The 19,049-nt window shown below is 62.9% G+C and overlaps 2 protein-coding genes across 3 annotated transcripts; one reads left to right on the top strand and one right to left on the bottom strand.

Moving 5' to 3' along the window:
* Positions 1-3,518: 3,518 nt before the first annotated feature.
* Positions 3,519-8,065, bottom strand: LOC134420910 (collagen alpha-1(XVII) chain-like). Its single transcript, XM_063161316.1, has 5 exons — positions 7,873-8,065; positions 6,814-6,818; positions 6,544-6,683; positions 5,931-6,430; positions 3,519-3,649 (listed from the first exon to the last, which is right to left on the bottom strand). The coding sequence occupies exons 1-5, from the start codon at positions 8,063-8,065 to the stop codon at positions 3,519-3,521; spliced, it is 969 nt and encodes a 322-aa protein (XP_063017386.1).
* MKNK2 (MAPK interacting serine/threonine kinase 2) lies at positions 8,042-18,984 on the top strand. Of its 2 annotated transcripts, none has more exons than XM_063160905.1 (13): positions 8,042-8,188; positions 10,105-10,186; positions 10,346-10,447; positions 10,551-10,648; positions 11,575-11,654; positions 12,108-12,181; positions 12,262-12,366; positions 12,705-12,760; positions 13,054-13,149; positions 14,550-14,744; positions 14,835-14,999; positions 15,101-15,144; positions 16,397-18,984. In XM_063160905.1, exons 1-13 carry the CDS (start codon positions 8,141-8,143, stop codon positions 16,545-16,547), a joined length of 1,296 nt encoding a protein of 431 aa, XP_063016975.1. In that variant the 5' UTR covers positions 8,042-8,140; the 3' UTR covers positions 16,548-18,984. The 2 variants fall into 2 exon arrangements, with proteins under 2 accessions (XP_063016975.1, XP_063016974.1); XM_063160904.1 differs by lacking the exon at positions 16,397-18,984 and adding an exon at positions 15,372-15,770.
* Positions 18,985-19,049: the final 65 nt, after the last annotated feature.

Here is a 19,049-nt window from a genome sequence, read left to right as displayed (position 1 = left end):
CTTCCCCTTTCACACCCCATGGAGTGCTGTGGGTGCTGTCTGGGGATGTGTGACACCTGTGACCCACAGGGCTGCAGGGACCTGCCTTCCTCAGCCCCCCTTTCTTTTTGGGGGAAAGACCCTCCCATGCCAGACCAGCTCATCCAAGGGAGGAGGAGGAGGAGGAGGAAAAGCACCTTTGTAGGAGAAGATGTGGCAGGGCTGGAGGTGGCTGAGCCCGGCCCCACACCCGGCAGTGCAGGATGTTGCCCAGACAGGTCTGTGGAGCCACAGCTCAGCTCGCTCTGCCTCTGCCTCGGCAGCCCCAGCCCCACTTTCATCTCCCCAGGCTTTCATCTGGTGTTTACTGAGCTGCAGCTGCAGTGCTGCAGGGAGCAGGCAGCTGTGAGCCCCCAGGGCTGAGCACCCCAAACTGCAGCCCCAGTGCTGAGCCCATCCAAACTGAGCCCCTCAAGCTGAGCCCTCAGGGCTGAGTTCCCAGTGCTGAGCCCTCCAGGCTGAGCACCCCAAACTGTGGCCCCAGTGCTGAGCCCCCCAAACTGAGCCCCCCGAGCTGAGCCCAGCCTGGCCAGGGGGTTTAGCCTTGAGCAGGACCTCTGGGTGCTTTTACTGCTCATCCCTGGCACAGGTTGGGTGCAGAGGCGTCACAAAGGCTCTGCTGAGCCCACAGAACAGCTTTGCAGATCTGCACTGCAGGGCCTGGGCTGAGCAGGTAGAGTGCCCAGGGCTCCAGCAGCCTCCCCTCTGCAGGGCTGATCCCTTCCCAAAAAGCACAGATGGCATCTGCCCCGGAGCTGGAGCGGGCACGGGCTGGCAGCACGGAGGGGGCTGTGGCTGCCGTATGTTCCGAGGGAAATGCTCCTTTCCTGTGCCTCAGAGCAGGGTCTCCTGCTGCTCCCAGGAAGCCATGGCTCATTCTGATCCTCCCCTGCTGGCTTTCTCCATCCCCTGAACCCTCAGGAGCTTCAGGGCCTCAGTTCTGCCATGAATCTGGATTTAGGATCCTGCCAACAACAGCACTTTGTCACAGATAAGTGATTTAGGGTCACTCAAAGAGTCACTGTCAACACTGTTAGATTTTAATATGAATCTATGAAAGTGTGATTTAACAGGGTACAATGATGAGGTTCCCTCTGGTACTTCCTACATGGACGTAAAAGACTAAGGAAAATCAAGTTGGAACTGAGCTGGAGTGATTTACCCTGAGACTGAGAATGTAAAAGGGTGAGAGAGACCCTTCTGTTGAGTACAAGGTTCAGACAAGACCCCCCTGCTTCCTAAACTCCTGATGGACCTCAGGTACAGCCCAGGTCCAGTCTTAGTCTCAGATTTGGACAGTGGTTCTCATTTGAAGGAATTAAATGCATGGATTTCATTGGTGTTAATTCAGGGTGTTGTCAGGAACTCACCTGGGAGCTCTTCCAAGTAAGGGTCTCAGTCTCATCCCAAACCCTGAGATGTGTCCCACCTGCAGAGGAGATCACAGATGTGCAGTCCAGCTGCAGATTAGGGGGAACTCACACTGGGCTCATCCAAAGATGTGTTGTTGGTGGAAAGGTCTCAGTTCCTTGGGGCACAGCTCAGGAGGTGTCCCTGCTCCACGGCACAGTCACACTGCCAGGCAGGGAGAGCTCAAGGCACCCACTGCTGCCTTGCTGGCAGGGGATGGGGTGAAGCTGGCTCACAGGGAGAAGTGCAGGGGGCTTTTTGTACCCACAGCTTTCATTTTTCCTCGATAAATAAGTCTTGGGAAAGCCCCTGCTCTCCCTGTCAATCCCTCACAAGGTTCTGAGCTCACCAGCATCGATGCTCCTTGGGGCACTCTGCTCCTCCTGGGTTTCCTGGACTTCTTGGCCTGGCTCTGCCCTTTTCCCCCTCTGGATCCCAGACCAGACCATTGCTGGGTTGGTGGAAGGGTTCAGCACATCCATCACGAGTCCCATCAGGGTTTGCTTAGAGTGGGAAGCTGGGGAGGGGGGGCAGCCTTTGCAGGGACCCTTGGGAAGCAGCCAAGGGTCTGGGGGTCTCCTATGGTCCCTGTGTCTGTGGGGTCTGTGCCAGAGCCATGTCCTGCTGGGTGAGGACAGGGGTGTCCCCACCTGCCACCGCCTCCCTGCTCAGCATTGCTGGGCTGTGCTGTGACAGAAGGATGTCCTTACTCTGCCCTGCTCTGCTCCTCCAGCCCTGGGCACCGTCCCAGAGACAGCAGGGGGACCCCTCCAGAGGGGCCCATGGACAGTGTTCCCATCCCCAGGAGGTGCTGGGGATGCACCTTTTGATTTGGGGGAACAGCAGCACAGGTGGCACAGGCCGTGTCCCTGCACAGCCCTCCTGTCACACTCAGCCCCCCAGACCCTGGCAGTGCCTCTGTCCCTCATCCCTGCACGGGCACTGGAGGCTTTCCAAGCTCTGAAATGTGCTTTTGTTTGTTCTGTGTTCCCTGGACAGCTGATGCCTCTGGAGCCAGTTTCCCCAGGGTCCCTGGCAGCCCCCCAGCCCTGATCCGTGCCCTGGCTTTGCTCAGCTCCAGTTTTGGGCTCCATGGAGGAGGTGACAGCCGTTGCTGGGACAAGGGAACAGTCACCAGCATGGCACGTGCTCCCTCTGCCTTGTATGGCACAGGCCAGGCTGGGAGCCAGCAGCTCCAGGAACATGGGCAGGACCTGGAATGCTTCTGGGAAAGTGCTGGAGCAGGGAGGACATGTCCCATCCCCTGGTGACACTGATACCCAGGGCACCTGCTGCTCAGGCCCCACGGGGATGGCAGCTCCCTCCTCACCAGGAGAAGGGGCCCCAGGATCGTTTTTGGTCCTGGTGAACAAATCCCTGCTAACCCCAGAGGCTGCCAGCACTGACAGGGTGTACAGGCCCTGCTGTGGTTTCAGTGCCCTTTCCAAGGGAGCAGGGGGAATTTTTTGATGGTTTGGGAGTTTTTCTGCTCCTTCTAAGAAAATGTGCAACGTGCCAGCCTGCACCTCTTCCTGCCACGTCCCTGGGCTTCCCCAGAGTGACACAGCTGCAGGGCTTGGGGCTGCTGCTGCACATTTCCCCCTTTCCAGGGAATTGGGAGGGTGGAGGAGGGTGAAAAGAGCCTGGGGTGTTTGAAGTCCTCCTGGAAATGCTTTTCCCATTTGCTGCTCTCTGCTAAGACAGGACTCCCACTGTGGCACAGCATGAGCCCTGTCCCTGCCCTTCTCCCACCAACCCCAAAAGCTCCTGCAGCTCCTGCCCCTTGTTTTGGGGGCTGCAGAGATTTCCCTCCTGGAGGACTTTTTTCCATCTTTCCAGCAGATCCCTGAGCCAAGCCCCATCCCAATCCCACCTCCTCCATGTCCTTGTCCCTTGGGTTTTGGCTGGTGTGGGCTGTCAGGGACTGGGTGATGGAGAGGGAGGATGCTCCCCACTGAGCTGGCACCTCCCTTCAAGGACTTTTGGGGTGAAACCAGGGTGTGTTTGTGCCCTCCCTCAGGACACACTTCTGTGCAGCTTCCATGCTGGGTTCAAGCTACTCTCTCCCCTTATGACACCTCTTCCAGCTGGGGAAACTGAGGAACGACTCCACCATCCCCCTCCTTGTGACCCCTCTCACTCTGCCTGTCCCCCTGCTGTCCCTGGGACACTCTGGGCAGCTCTGGGCAGGGGGACAGCCCTGAAATGAGGGGGTAAAGTCACAGGGCTCACCCCAGCCCTGTCCCTGCAACAGATGGGGACCAAGGGACCAGGGCTGTGTCCCTGGGAGAGCCCCATGGTGGCAGGGGGAATTTGGGATGCACTGGGGGCCTGGCAGGAGCTGCCAAAACTTCCCAGTGGCTTCAGGGTGAGGAGGAAATGGAGGATCCGCCAGCACAGGAACCAGCTGGGCCGTGAGCCCCTGTGTGCCCTGGGCATGGGGGGAGGGTGTCCCCTGTGTCCCTCCCATCCCTCCTGTCCCACCCCAGCTCCAGGAGTGTCAAACCTCCGATTTCTGCCCAGCAGGAAATTCCAGGTTTTTTTGCAGGATTTTTTCATTTGACACAGAGCCAGAGAGTTCCAAATCCTCCTGCTCCCAGGGCCGGGAAGCTGAGCCCTCCTTGGGCCGGGGAAGTAACACATGGAAAAAAAAAAAAAAAAAAGTTTATTTATTTTCCCTTCCAAGGCAGAGCAGTGGGGTGGGAGGGGAAGCCCTGCACAGCCCGAGCAGAGCCTGCCCGCACTGGGGCACATCCAGGGGGGTGAGCAGCCACCCCTGAGTGGCTCAGGGCACAGGGGGTGACAGGGTGGCCGCGATGCCTCCGGCCCCGCCGCTCCCTCCGCTCCCTGGCCAACAATAGCCGCCTTCCGGCACAGCCCCGCTCACTTTCCTGTTTTCCCTCGGCCGGTCCTGGAGTGTGGGGCTCCAACAGCTCCTGGAGACCCCACGAGATTGGGGTCCTGGTGCGGGGACAGGTGACACCGTGGGGACACAGCCGGGGGGTTCACCATGAGCGCATCCAGAGCAGAACTGGGACGTGGGGAATTCGCTGCTGTTGGCACCCCTGGGACACTGGATGTGATCAGGAGCAGAGAGGGAGCTCAGATGTATCAAAATTTGTGTTTCCCTGAGAAAAAAAAAAAACATTAGAAAGGGCTGAGTTGTGCTCTGTGAGCTGCCAGTGCTCGCCCTTTCCACTGTCCAGGGGCACAGGAGCCACCAGTGCAGGGACCTGGGGGCCAGGCTGGGCCTCACAGGGGGGATTTTGGGGATTTTGGCTGCACCCTGTGCCCAGCAGGAGAGGGGGAACCCTGGTCCCGTGGGGGAAACACGGGTGGCACACTGGGATGGACACGTGTGTGGGCACAAAACAACACATGGACACATGTAGGTGTGTGTGCGTGCTCGTGCAAACACCCCTGGGCCACACTCTGGCCTTGCACACACGTGTGTGAGTTTGTGCACATTCCCTGCCAGCCAATTCCACAGGGACCAGCACGGGGAAGGGGAGCCTTGGGAAGAGGAGCCTGTCCTGGTGTCCCTGGGGCAGGAAACCTCCCCTTGAGTGTGCACTGAGCGTGTGTGACCAGCACAGGGGTGACAAACACGCCAAGGTCACGCCAGGGCCACACAGGGAGCAGGGGTGGGCACTGAGCACGCACCAGGCGTGCACAGAGGGCACGGTGACATGTGGGGACACACAGGGGACACACAGGGGACACACAGGGGACACACAGCTAACGTGACATGCAGCCAGCACATGGCACACGTGGCACACACAGTGAACACGCTGCCACTGCCCCAGCTTACCAGGGACACCCATGGGCCGGGTGAGCCCCAACCCAGCCCTGGGTGAGCCCCCAGCCCAGCCCTGGGTGTCTCCCCACGCCAGGCACCCCTGGTGGCCCCAGGGCTGTGGCCCGGCTGTGCTGCCCCGTCACTCCCGGCTCCATGACCTATGTGGTGGTGGGCACGATTTGGGGATTCGTGGCTCCTCAGGAGCCCCAGGAGGCGAAGGGACTGTCCCTGTCCCCCTGCGGACCCCCCAGCAGTGGGGGCACCACCACTCACCCCCCTAAGTCCGGATTAAGTGGGGAGCCCTCATGAGCAGCACCAACAAACAAAGGCCCGGGCAGAGCCAGGCCGGCGTGAGGGAGCAGGAGGAGCCATGAGGGCCCGGAAGAGCGGGAATGTGGCAGGTTTGGGGGGGGTGGCCAGGAGCCCACCCTGGTGACCCCACACAGGGCTGGCACCGGGATTTGGGGTGAATGCAGATGCCCGCAAACACCCCCCAGGAGCGGGGGAGAGGAGGGTGGGGGGCAGAGCAGGGCCGGGGGCTGCGGCAGTGGGGGGGGGGGCGGTGCCGATGGCTGAGGGGGAGTCCGGAGGTGCCGATGGGGAGGGGAAGGGTCCAGGGGTGTTGATGGCAGTGAGGGGGGGTCTGAGCGCGGCGTTGGCCGTGAGGGGGCTCCGGGAGTACCGATGGCTGAGGGGGGCCTGGGAGTGCTGTGGCACTGAGGGGCGTCCAGGGGGGCTGATATCGGCGAGGGAGGGTTCGGGGGTGCCGGTGGCAGTGACGAGGGGGGGCTGGAGGTGTCGATTGCAATAATGGGGGGGTCCAGGGGTGCCGATGGTTGTGACAAGGGGGTCTGGTGGTGCCGGTATCGGTGACGGGGGGCTCCGGGGGTGCCGTGGCTGTGACGGGGGGTCCGGGGGTGCCGGTGGCTGAGGGGGGGTCCGGAGGTGCCGATGGCTGAGGGAGGGTCTGGGGGTGCCGTGGAGGCGACGGGGGGGGTCTGGGGGTGCCGATGGTTGTGACGGGGGAGTCCGGGGGTGCCGGTGGCTGTCACACGGGGGTCCGAGGTGCCAGTGTCGGTGCCGGGGGGGTCCGGGGTGCCGTGGCGGCGGCGGGCGCAGCCAATGCGCGAGGCGGGCGGTGAAGTCACCGCGGTGCCGCAGCCATCGGCCCCGGCGCAGCCGCTGCGCGCACCGAGCGCGTCTGCTCTGAGCCCCCGCTGGCGTCACGCGGCGCGGGGGGGACAGGACGGGACAGGACGGGACTGTCGCACACACGCGTGGGGAGCGGCTCCCACGGGGTCACCGCGCCGGGAGGGGGGTCCTGCTCCCGACCCTGCTCCCCACGGCCGCTGGTGGCCCGCGGGGACAGAGGGACGTGACCCCTGCTCTGCCGCCCCCCGGTGCAGGCCGGGCTGAGCTCTGCCCCACTCGTGACCTGAGTGGGCTGGGGGGCTCAGGGGATACCCCTCCCCTGCCACCAGGTCCTGAACACGGGTGTCCCTGTGCTTAGGTGCAGCACAGGGGGTGACAGGGGGGTGTCACAGGGGGGTTACAGGGGGGTGTACCTGTGCTTGGGGTGCAGCACAGGGGGGTGGCAAAGGGGTGCAGCACAGGGGGTGCCAGGCATGGGGGTGCAGGGACCCTTCCGAAGAGTGTCCCCAGCCTCCCCACAGCACAGCAGGGTACCGGGGGGGGCGGTCCCGGTGCCCGGAGCAGCACAGAGCGTGCCCCGGTGCAGCGAGGGGGGTGCCCGAGGGGGGGTGCGGTGTCCCCAGAGGAAATCCGGGGGGGGGGGGTGAGGTCCCGGGTGGGTGCCCGAGAGGGGCTGTGGGCGGTCCCGGGGGTCCTTTGCGGTGTCCCATTAGGGAGGCTGTTTCCCCAGTGTGAGTGCCCGGGGGGGGGGGTCTTGTGTTTCCACGAGGAATTGGGGTGTCCGGGGGGGGGTGGGGGGGCTGTTTGCGTGTCCAAGGGGGCGTTTGTGTCCCCCGGTGCTGCACGGGGGAGTTTTTGTCCGGGGGGTGGTGTTGCTGTCCCTGTGCCCGGGGCTCTGGGGTGTCCCGGGGGGGGGTTGTTTGTGTGCCTAGGGAGGGGGGGGACTGTGTCTGTACTCGGGGCTGACGTTTGTGTCCCGGTGAGTGGCCGGTAGGGGTGTTTGTGTCCCGGGGACGGGTGTTTGTGTGCCCGGGGGTGTCCGGGGGGGTTCTGTGACCCTGGCCGGGGGTGTTTGTGTCCCCGGTGTGTCCCCGGTAGGGGTGTTTGTGTCCAGGGGGGTTCTGTGGCCCTGTCCGGGGGTGTTTGTGTGCCCGGGAGGAGTGTTGGTGTCCCCGGAGGTGTCCGGGGGGTTCTGTGGCCCTGTCCGGGGGTGTTTGTGTGCCGGAGGTGTCCGGGGGGGTTCTGTGCCCCTGTCCGGGGCTGTTTGTGTGCCCGGGGTGCCCGCTCGTGTCCCCGGCGGGGTGTCCCCGTCCCGGGGCTGGCCGGGGGGGTGTCGGCGGCCCGGGGGCGGGGCGGGGCGGGGCGGGGCCGCGGCCGTGCCTATAAAGGCGGCGGGGGCGGGGGCGGCGCGTCCCCCCCGGCGGCGGCGGAGCGGCGCGGAGCGGAGCGGGCGGCGGTGCGGGCTGCGGTACCACCAGCAGCGGCGGCTCTGCGGGGCCGCGCCGGTGAGCGCCGGCCCGGGGGGCTCGGGGGGGAACCGGGCACGATCCGGGGGGGCCGCAACCGCCTGACCCCCCCCCCGCTCTGCCTCATCTCCCCGCAGGTCTCGGCCACCCCCGGACTCCCCTCCGGCTCTGCCCGTCCCTCCGCCTCCCTCCCCCCCATCCCCTTTTTTTTTAATTTTGCCGCCCCCCCTCATTTCTCCCAGCAACGCCGCCCCCCGCTCCCCCCCGCAGCAAGATGGTGCAGAAGAAATCAGAGATCCCGGGATTCCACCGCTCCTTCAAGGTAAGGGGGTGCTCCCCGCCTCCCCGGGATGCTCTGGGGGGCTCCGGGGTGCCGGCAGGGCCGGGCTGTGCCCGCATCGCTGCATCCCCTGCCCGGGAATGGAGGGGCCCGGCCGCTTCCTGCCCCGCCCCCGACACCCCCGAACTGAGGAGCTCCGGGGGTGCCGCCCCCAAGCCGTGCAGAGGAACCCCCCTGTCCCCCCGTGCGGGAGGTCGCGGTGCTCCCGGGGATGGCTCAGTGTCTCCCCCCATGCCTCGGGTGGGCGCTGGGATGCTGCAGCTCCCCTGGGGATCCCCCGTGGCTGCCTTGGCTGCACTTTCCCCCCTCTCAGCTGTACCCCCTCGTCCTGGTCCGGCTGTGATGTGGGGGTGGTCTCAGGGCTCCGCAGGCCCGGCCCGGTGGGACCGTGCGAGGCTCGATCCCCCCGCCCCGGGATGCCCTGGGCACCCCGAACCCGGGCCCGTCACCCCCCCGGTCCCACCTGCCGCTGTCACCTCGGGGGTGCGGGGGGTCCCTGTGCTCCCGCTCCATTCGCTTCCCCCCTTCCCGAGCCGCCCCCTGGCTGTGGCTTGAGGGGTTCTTTGTTCGGTTTCGCTCCAGCTTCGGGGTGCGGGGGGGTCCCCGTGACCCGCCCCTCGTGGCGGTGCCCCCGCTCCCGCTCGGGTGGCCTCTGGCCGGGGTTTGTGTCCCCCCGCGGTGGCCGGGGATGGAGGCGGGGGGGACACCTCGGCCGAGCTGACGGAGCCCGTGCGCAGCCTCCCATCCCCCAGACCTTTGTGTGGCGGTGCTGCGGCAGCTGGCAGGGCCCCCCGGCCCCCTATTGCCCCCCCCCGGTGCCCCCCTGTGCTTCCCCTGCCCTCCGTGCACCCCCGTGCCTCTCCCGGAGGCCCCGAGCCCCCCATCCTGCCGGGGCTCGTCCCGGGGGGCAGCAGCTGCGGGGCGATGCTGAGCTCCCCAAATCCAGGGTTTGAGGGGGAGGAAAGCTGGGAAAATGCAGCACAGCAGAGTTTTGGTTCCGGAGATCCAGAGTGGTGCTTGGTGCGGGGTGCTCCTGCTGTGATCCTGCCCCCCCCGCCCCGTTCCGCTGGGGACCCCCGGCCCCACCAGGGCTGCAGTAAACAGGAGCCTTCTGGGTGTTTCTGCCGGTGGCCGGGGTTGGCCGTGCTGGGGCTGGCAGCCGGCCCGGGCACCGGGCGGGTTTGGGAACGCCGCTGGAGCTGCCACCTCCACCCAAACAGATTTCATAATCCTGGGGAGGAGGGGGCCCTTTCGCCCCTAGCGCTGCCCCGTCCCACGGGTGGCTCAGGGGAGCAGGAGGCAGAGGGTTCCCATGTCCCTTCGGGTGCCACTGGGGTTCAGCATGGGGGAAGGAGCCGGTCCAGGCCCTTCATGGATCCCGGGGTTGCAGGAGGGTTTGGAGTGAGGCCTGATCCTGCCAGGCCAGGTCGGGGGTGTCCTGCAGCCTGGTGTACACCATGTCCACAGAGCTGGCTCCAGCCACTGTGACCTTGCAGGGAGCTGGGAGGACATGCAGGGGTGGCTCTGGAGCCTGTCTTGCCCTGTGACTTCTCTTCCTCCCCTCCTACCTCACCGTGGTTCAGGTTTGGGTGGAGATTTGGGGTTGGGTTGGTGTGGGCGGCTGCGGTCCCTCTCGTCATCCCCCGTGTGCTGGCCTGGGGCTGGCTGGAGGAGTGACCCTGCAGCACCATCCCCATCAGGAGATGTGGTCAAAGCCTTCCTCCTCATCCTCTGGCTCTCCCTGGAGCTCTGCTGTGTCCCACCATGGGCTGGTGTCCTGCACCATGGGGCAGTGAGCAGAATGTGTCCCAGGAGCTGGAGCACGCTGGGCTCAGGGTGGCAGCTGGTGGTGGCTGATCCAGCAGCTGCCACCTCACTCCTGCTCTTGGCTCCCACAGGGGCAAAACCCTTTCGACCTGGAGTTCGACCAGTCCAACCACCTGGAGCCCGTCTTCAACTTCGAGTGCCCGCCCCGTCCCGGTGAGTCCTGGCTGCTCCTCAGGGGCTCCCTCCCAGCAGGATCCTCCCTCCCATCCTGCCCCTGGGATCTGGGTCTGAGGGCTCCGGGGGCAGTGCTGGGCGAGCTGTGGATGGACAGGGATGGCTGACACTGACACTGCTGGCTTTGCCCTGGCACAGACATGCCTTCAAGTCAACCCATCGACATCCCTGATGCCAAGAAAAGGAACAAGAAGAAGAAGCGCTGCAGAGCCACCGACAGCTTCTCGGGCAGGTTCGAAGGTGAGCGGGGCTGCTCAGGGACACCGGGGCAGGGCTGGGCCCTCCTGGTGTCCCCAGGCTGTGCACAGTGGGGCTGCAGCTCAGGTGACCTCTCCCCTGGCAGATGTTTACCAGCTGCAGGAGGAGGTGCTGGGAGAAGGGGCCCACGCCAGAGTGCAGTCCTGCGTGAACCTCATCACCAACAAGGAGTACGCGGTGAAGGTAAAGCTCCCCTGCTGGGGCTGCAGGGCTGCTGTCCTCCCATCCCTGCCTCAGTTTCCATTCTGCCCTCCCCTCCTGGGGCTCTCCCAGCTCCCAGGACCATCAGTGCTGGCTCAGGACTGCAGCTTTATGGGCTGGAGAGAAGGGAGAGGGGCAGGGATGCAGCAGTGCTGGGCTGTGGTGGTGGCACACTGACCTCTGCCATCACCCAGCTCGGGCTCCTCGGTGACCCCCCTTAGCCACGCTCCTCTCTGTCAATGAGGGCAGGCCAGAGACTAAATTAACACTCAGGATGTGTCTGGGGACTTGGGCAGGGTGGTCAGCTCCTACTCACTCCAGGGAGATCTCTCTCATGTGGGTGCTGGAGGGGATTAGGGTGAGCTTTTGGGGTCAGGGATGGTGGTCCCTTGTCCCCGCACCCCACACACTCCGAGCCATGGCACGGGGGGCTCTGGGATGGGCCCTGTGTCAAAAAGCAGCCAAATGCTGGGGGAGCTTTGCCTCCCCCATCGCTCCATGGGGGCCTTTGGGTGCTCCAGAGGAGAAGCTGAGGCAGCAGGGAGGGCTGTGCTGGTGGAGTGCTCTGCGTGCCCCAAAGGGCAATGACAGCACCCATCCATCTGCCCTCCCCACCGTGTGGGGTGTCTCCCCCTGCCCACCCTTGGCACGGGCAGCGGGCCCCGCCGTGCCAGCGCCCAGTGGGGCATAGGGCCCTGTGCTGCTCCAGCGTCACATGGAGCTCTGCTGGCCCCGGCCCCGGAGGGAGCGGCTTGGCACGGCTCTGCCGCTTGGCACCGGCGCCGGGAACAGCCTGTTCTGCTGCCGGAGCCCCGCCCGGCCCCGCGATCCCCGCGCCGGAGGGGCAGCGGTGAGCGGTGCCCGGCCCCTCCCTGGCAGCGCTCAGCCTCCCCCTCTCGGCCTTCCAGATCATCGAGAAGCGCCTGGGACACATCCGGAGCAGGGTTTTCCGGGAGGTGGAGATGCTCTATCAGTGCCAGGGACACAGGTACGGGGGGCATCCCCCACGCTGGGCACCGGGAGTGGGCCGGGACCTGATGCTGATGCTTGTGACACCCATGGGCCACAGCCAGCCCGCCCTCTGCCCCACGCTCCCTCCCCCTGACCCCGCGGTGGAGCATCCCCAGGGGACATTCGGTGGAGCATCCCCAGGGGACATTCCTGGTTTGCCATGACGGCAGGGCCTCGGTGGCCAAGCTGGAGCCGAGCCGAGCCCCTGCTGTGTGTGGGGCGGGCCAGGAGGGGCTGTGAGCAATTAGGGAGGAGCGAGCCCCTCTCCCTCCTGGAATTCGGCCAGGGGGCCCTGGCCGTGTGGTTTCAATCACTGCAAGCCCAGTTTTCCCATCCCACATCCCTGCCGGGGTCCTGTGCTGGATGGGGCTGTGGGGGGGACCCCAGGAGGTGTTAGGGGGATGCTGGACTGACGCCATGGTCTCTGCAGAAATGTGCTGGAGCTGATTGAGTTCTTCGAGGAGGAGGAGAGGTTTTACCTGGTGTTTGAGAAGATGAGGGGAGGTGAGTGCAGCCCCAGGGTGGGGGGGATCTGGGGCAGCAGGACCCCCACGAGCCCCAGCTCTGCTCTCACCTGGCCACAGGCTCCATCCTGACCCACATCCACCGGAGACGCCACTTCAACGAGCTGGAGGCCAGCGTGGTGGTGCAGGATATCGCCAGCGCCCTGCACTTCCTGCACAACAAAGGTGAGCTGGGATGCCCCAGGTGCCACCAAGGACACCCTGGGGTGTGCTGGGCCCTCCCAGGGGTGTCACTGCCTCCCCCCGTGCTTCTGCCCAGGGGACAGTGCCCGTCCCAGCACGCAGGGTCAGGCCCAGCTGCATCACAAGGCTTTTTGTGGTGCAGATCCTGTTCCTCCAGTTTGGTTGGGATTCGGGGCCAGCAGCAAATTTTGCCTTTTGCCAGGGTGCAGGCAGTGATATGGGGTGGGGAGGGAGGGGTCCCTGTGCCACCCCCAGACTTTACACTATAGCAGTTCTTGTAGGAGGGGGATTTTTACCCTCATTGGCTCTTTTGCCCCCAGGGATTGCACACAGGGATCTGAAACCAGAAAATATCCTGTGTGAGAGCCCAGACCAGGTGAGCGGGGAGCAGCCAGGGTGGGTGCAGGGTGTGCTGCCTGGGGTGGGGGGTGATTCCTCAGGTGGGGGGGTGCAGGAGGGTCCTGCCAGGGACACACATACACACGCCAGGTCCTGCCAGGGACACATACCCCCCCATATGCCACAGCACAGCGTGGTGTGAAGCATGACACAACCTGGCATTGAGCAGTTGTGGCCTGAAAACACGGCTGTGGTCCCCGGGGGCTGCCGGCTGTGGTACCTGCAGGATGCTGGGGGGGTCACCGACCACTTCTTCCCCTCTGTCCCCAGGTCTCCCCAGTGAAGATCTGCGACTTTGACCTGGGAAGTGGCATCAAACTGAACGGCGACTGCTCCCCCATCTCCACTCCGGAGCTGCTCACCCCGGTAAGCGTGGCAGCCCCCGACACTGTGGGGTTCCCGGAGCAGGGAATGGAGCAGGGCTCTGCACGGACACCCCCCGCTCGCCGCTGCCGTCGCTGATGCAGCGTGTCCCCCGTCCCCCCCGCCGCGGCAGGCGAGATGCGGTTACATAACGCGGGGGGGCCGGGGCTGGCGCAGCGCCCGGGCTGCCGTGAGCCTTAGCAACAACAGCCCGAGCTCGCCGAGCCTGCCGGGAGAACTGGGTCAGCGGCACCGGGCTGGGGGCCGCGGCTCCCCGTTCGTGGGCGAGGGAGAGGGGCTGAGCCTCCGCGGTGCGGGGTGGGCAGCCCGAGAGCTCCGGGTGTCCCCGTGTCGCACGGATGCCATCCCCCGCAGAAAGCCGCGCCGCCCTTATCGCCAGCCGCAGGTGCCCCCGCACGGTATCGCCCCGCAGCCCGGGTTTGGGTGCGATCGTGCCGGGGAGGGCAGAGCCGAGCCCATGCGGGGAGCACAACAGCCAGGACACCCCAGCCCCTCCTTCCCCGCGAACGCCGCCTCCGGGGCGGGTCCGAGTTCGGGGGTGTCCCGAGTTTCCCCGTTCTCAGCCGGGATCGGGCTGCGGGGTTGTTTTCCTGCGGTGCCATCAGCTGCTGGGGCCGGCCCCTCGTCGGGAGGCCTCTCTCGTTACGGGGCGATTATCTGCTGGCTGCAGCTCTTTTCTGCCCTGGTCACGGGGCCTGTGTGGGCTGCGGGTCATGTGCTGGAAAGCCCCAGAGTCCCTGGAGCGATAGGGGAATGGGGCCGCTGGCTCTGCCTCTCCCTGCACGGGTTAACTCCTCCCGCCCCGGATCCTGCGCGGCGGCTCCGCCCGTGGCGGCCCGGGGAGCAGGAACAGGCACTGCAGGCTCGTCCCACCGAGTCCCGTGGCCGCTCCCAGGCGCTGGGGCTGTCCGGCCGAGCCGGTTGGGCGGTGACAATGCTGTGGGTCCTGTGGGTCCGGCTGTGCTGCGCCGTGGGGGTTGCACCCTTTAGGCTTTATTATTTTTTTCCTTCGAGGTGGCAGCTGCTGTTGGGTGACCACAGAGAGGCGGGTCTGTGGCATCCTCTGTAGTGGGAAACCCAGCAGGCTGATGTGGCAGGAGCAAAGCTGGGGAGCACCTTCCCTTCAGAGGTGCAGCCCTAGAGATCTGGCAGGACCCTCGCAGTCCCCCCTGCCCTGTCAGTCCCACCCTCGGGGCTCACCCCCTTCCCTGTCAGTCCCACCCTTGGGCTCACCCCCTGCCCTGTCAGTCCCACCCTCGGGGCTCACCCCCTTCCCTGTCAGTCCCACCCTTGGGCTCACCCCCTGCCCTGTCCCCTCCCTTGGGCTCACCCCCTGCCCTGTCTGTCCCCTCCCTTGGGGCTCACCCTGCCTGTCCCCACAGTGTGGCTCAGCCGAGTACATGGCCCCAGAGGTGGTGGAAGCCTTCAACGAGGAGGCCTCAATCTATGACAAGCGCTGTGACCTGTGGAGCCTGGGTGTCATCCTGTACATCATGCTGAGTGGGTACCCCCCCTTTGTGGGCCACTGTGGCTCTGACTGCGGCTGGGACCGGGGTGAGGCGTGCCACACCTGCCAGGTGAGTGGGGAAGCCAGCAGCACCCAAACCCACCCCCAGTTTGGCTGCAGCACTCCTGGCTGAGGCCCTGTTGTTTCTCCCCCTGCTCAGAACATGCTCTTTGAGAGCATCCAGGAGGGGAAGTATGAATTTCCTGACAAGGACTGGGCACACATCTCCTTTGGAGCCAAAGACCTCATTTCCAAGCTGCTGGTGAGAGATGCCAAGAAGCGGCTCAGCGCAGCCCAGGTCCTGGAGCACCCCTGGGTGCAGGGGGTGAGTGTTGATGTCCCCTCCCCACTCTCTGCTCCCAAAATCCGGGGTGGGGAACACCTGTCTGCACAACCCTGGCTCTGACTGGCTGCATTTTGTTGCAGTGTGCCCCGGACAATACCCTGCCAACCCCCATCATCCTGCAGAGGTGAGTGTGGGTTCTCCCTGAATCCTGACTCCACTCCTCAGCACTACTGTCTGTTCCTTCTGCTTTTTGGGGGCTTGCCACAACTCTGTGTCTGGGCAGCCCTGCCACTTTGGGTTTGATTTTTGGTGTCTGACCAGTCTGGCATGGCCAGCATGTGAGGAGGGACACCTGGATGTTTGATCTCCCTCCAGCCCCCCACAGCCCCCTGATCCGTGCCTCCCCTGCAGGAACAGCAGTGCCAAAGAGCTCACCTCCTTTGCTGCTGAGGCCATCGCTGTCAACCGCCAGCTGACACGGCATGACGAGGACGAGGAGGAGGAGGCGGAGGAGGAAGCACGACCCATCATCATCAAAGCTACCTCACGGGCCATGCAGCTCTCCCCTCCCTCTGAGTCCAAGCTGGCCAAGCGGCGGCAGAAGAGCAGCCTGGCCAAGGCAGTGGCCTCTGGGCAGCACCTGGTGGCCCCGCTGGTCCTGGTGGCCGACCAAGCCTGAGTGGTGCCCCTCACACCTGCTGTACCCCATGTCCCCCCTTCTCCTCCTTTCTTTCTTCCCCTTTCCCTCCCTGACCCCACAGTTTCTGGCTAGTGACAAGATCAGGACTCGTCCCTGTGGCTGGTTTCCAAGGTTTTGCTGATCTTGTAGGTCTGGGGGTGGGAGAGTTTGTTTAAGATCTTTTTTTTTTTAAAGGTATTAAATCAAGTGTGAGGTTGCTTCACCCAGGGCACGCTCAAGGACATCTGACAGACACACGGACTTTTGTTTCCCAGCTCTCGGTTTCTCCTCTGACATTTTTCCCCCTCCCTGACACCAAAGGACTCTTTGTATCCGCGGCTGCTTTGACGATTTCAGCTCATTTCATACTGTGAACAAAAGACCCTCGGTCGCGTTTTCAACAGCGGGAGTTGCGTTTTAACCTCGTCCCTCCCCTCGGAGCTGCAGGTTTCTCTCCTTGTTGGGGCAGATCCCACAAAAACCCCTTCCTGGGGGTCTGGGAGGTGTGGGGAGCCCCTCTGTCCTGTGCTTGGGGGTGTCCCCAGCTCAGCTCCAGGGGGACACAGTGCAGGGAACAGCTCAGGCTGGGGAGAGATGGTGCCAGCAAGGGAGCAGCGCCCAACCCACCTTCTCTCCTCTGCATCCTGCTTCCAGAATAAGCTAATCACCCCTTTTCTTTTTGCCCCTTTTTTTTTTTTTTTTTCCTTTCCTTTTTAATTACTGTTGGTTTTAAACTGCCAGCTGTGCTTCTCTACAGGGCACAGAGAGATGTCTTCCTTTCCTCCCACGCTCCGGCTGGCGGCTCCCCGTGGGCATCCAGGGCTGTGCTCTTGTGCCAGGTCAGGTGTTGCACCCTGGGTTTTGGAAGGGCTGGTGGCTGTGCCCCTGGGGAAGTGCATGGGGCATGAGGTGTTCAGGGTGGCCAGAGCAGTCAGAAACACTCTCTGGGAGTTGTGTGCTCTGTGGAAAGCAAGGACCCCCTTAAAGAGCATCAGGACCTGCTGCAGGACAGTGAGACCTGCCGTGGCTTCAGGCTGGCCCCGAGGCTGCCGTGGCAGGAGGGTTGGGGGGCACAGAGGGTGCCCAATGCCCCGGGGGTGCCAATGGGTGAGCAGTCAGGCTGGTGGCAGCAGCCAAAGGCCAGGGCACAGGGGAGCAGCCTGGGGACAGCTCAGGATGCAGGGCTGGAAGGTTTGGGGTCAGAGCAGAAGGGTGTTGAGCAGGGAGAGCGCTGGTGTGGGTGGTCATGCACGTGCATCCCTGCTCACGTGTGTCCAGCCATGCACGGCGTTGCCCTTTCCTTGGAGTTTGTTTGGGGCGGGAAGGACTCGGGATGCTGAGTCGGGGCGAGGCCCTTGGCTGATTTCTGAGTCTGTCCAGGGGAGCTCAGGGCCAGACCGGCCTCCAGATCCCCCTGACACCCCCTGCTCCCTGCCACAGGCACTGCTTGGGGTTGTGCCACCAAGCTGTGCCTGCTGCCAGCCCCCATCCCACTGGGAAGGCAGTGCCCCCTTCACACCTTCCTCCTGTCCCTTCTGACTCAGTGCTTTGAGCTTTATATTTTGCAAAAGCAGCCTCGGCCCATTGTGTGCACAGGTGAGGGTTTGGAGCTCTGAGCTGGGGAACAGACTTCCCTGGGTCTTCAGCTGAAGACAGTCGCTGTCTCTGAAAAAAAAAAGAAAAGAAAGTTCTCCTTTTTATTTTAAGACTGCTGACAGCAATACTATGCAATATATGTTGTTTTTTGTTTCAGGGAGGTGTGTGTGTTATCTTGGGGGATGATGATCTCGGGTGTTGATGGAGTTTAGGGCAGGGGCCATCTTCTCTCACCCTTCCCAGCCTTTCTGCTGCCCCAGGGGGGCTGGGGAGGGTGACTCCATCCCCATCCCACCCCCAAAACTGCCTCGCACTTGTGATCTCCCTCTCCCCTGTGTGTCCCCAGTCCCACTGTGCTGGGTGGGGAGGAGCAAGGCAGTGGTGAGGGGAGACCCTCCCCACAGGCACCAGGACACCCTGGAGAGGCCTCCTTTAACAGAGAAAAAAAAAAAATCCATCTTGATTGTACGTTGTTACTTTTTATAGCTTATTTTGTTTTATCAGTTGTAGATAATTCCTTGTTGTCTTATATTAAGAAATACTTGAATGATGTACAGTACGCGATGCCTTGAGCTGGTATTGTGAAGCTATCGTTGATGCTGCACGCTGCAGCCTTTTTTTAAAAAAAAAAAAATCATGGGAAGGGGATGGCAGGGGGATGTCTCCAAAATTTATCTGTCCCCCGTGCTGTTTTTGTTGGCAAACTGAGTTTCCCCTTTTCCCCGACGCATAAGAGCGATCTCTTTTATATCTCTATATATAAATACCCCACACACTCTGGGGAAGGCCTGGGTGACCCTGCCTGTGTCCCGTGGGTGTCCTTGGCCGGGGATGTGCAGCCAGGAGATGCTGTGGGAGTTTGTGGGACTTGGAGGATGTGCTGGGAGCATCCGAGCTCGGCCTGGGCTCGGATTTGTATTTTGGGTGGGGTTTGGTGTGGCCCTGGCACCCCTGGCATGGTACTGGGGGTGACCTCAGGTCTGTGCATTGGTAGAGAATCTTTAAATGCACCTAGAGCTGGGATGGACTGGAAAACCTCCAGCCTGGCTGGTGGCAGCGCTGGGCACCCACCCTGGCAGGGCAGGCATGGCTGGGGACACCCTTGTGCCAGGGCCAGACGTCCCCTCCCCGCTGCCAGCACTGCTCCTGGGGCGGTTTCCAGACAGATGCTCCCGTGGTCCAGCACCAGCGACCCCAGCACCCTTCTTCCTCCTCTTCCTCTTTCCAAACTTTCCCCCCCATAGAGCATCTATCTTGGAAACCAACTTCAAAATTATTTTTTTTTTTTAAGCTGGAAATGTTAAGTGTTTTTGCTTCCTCCTCTTCCCCCCCCACCCTTCCTCCAGCCAACTAACTCGACTTAGAACTGGTTAGAAATGTTTACTGTGAAGCTAACTCTTTTTTATCAAACCAGGAGAAACTTTCTCCACTTTACAATTGATGAAGACTGCCAAAGCTGGTTCAACAAGAGTCACGTTAACGCACTGTTGGTTTGTGCAACAGCGGCCTCTGCTCAGGGGCTGGCTGGGAAATTAAAATGAAAATATTAAAAAAAAAAAAAAACAAAAAAAAAAAGACAAAAAAACAAAAACAAAAAAAGAAAAAAACAAACACACAAAAAGAAGCACTTTACTGTATGTACCAGGTGATCTGATACAGCTGAATTGAAGTTTTCCTTTATAACAATTGTTGATGCCAGAATTTTGTATTCTGTTTTGTAAGAATTTAATAAAAATGCATTGAGACCTATATGGTGGGCAGGTGGCTGTGGCAGCTGGGGCATGTTGGATGGATGGGGGGGTCGGGGAATTGGG

This window comes from Melospiza melodia, chromosome 7 (assembly GCF_035770615.1).
Source record: "Melospiza melodia melodia isolate bMelMel2 chromosome 7, bMelMel2.pri, whole genome shotgun sequence".
NCBI classification, from domain to species: domain Eukaryota; kingdom Metazoa; phylum Chordata; class Aves; order Passeriformes; family Passerellidae; genus Melospiza; species Melospiza melodia.
This window is presented reverse-complemented; position numbering and strand designations above follow the sequence as displayed.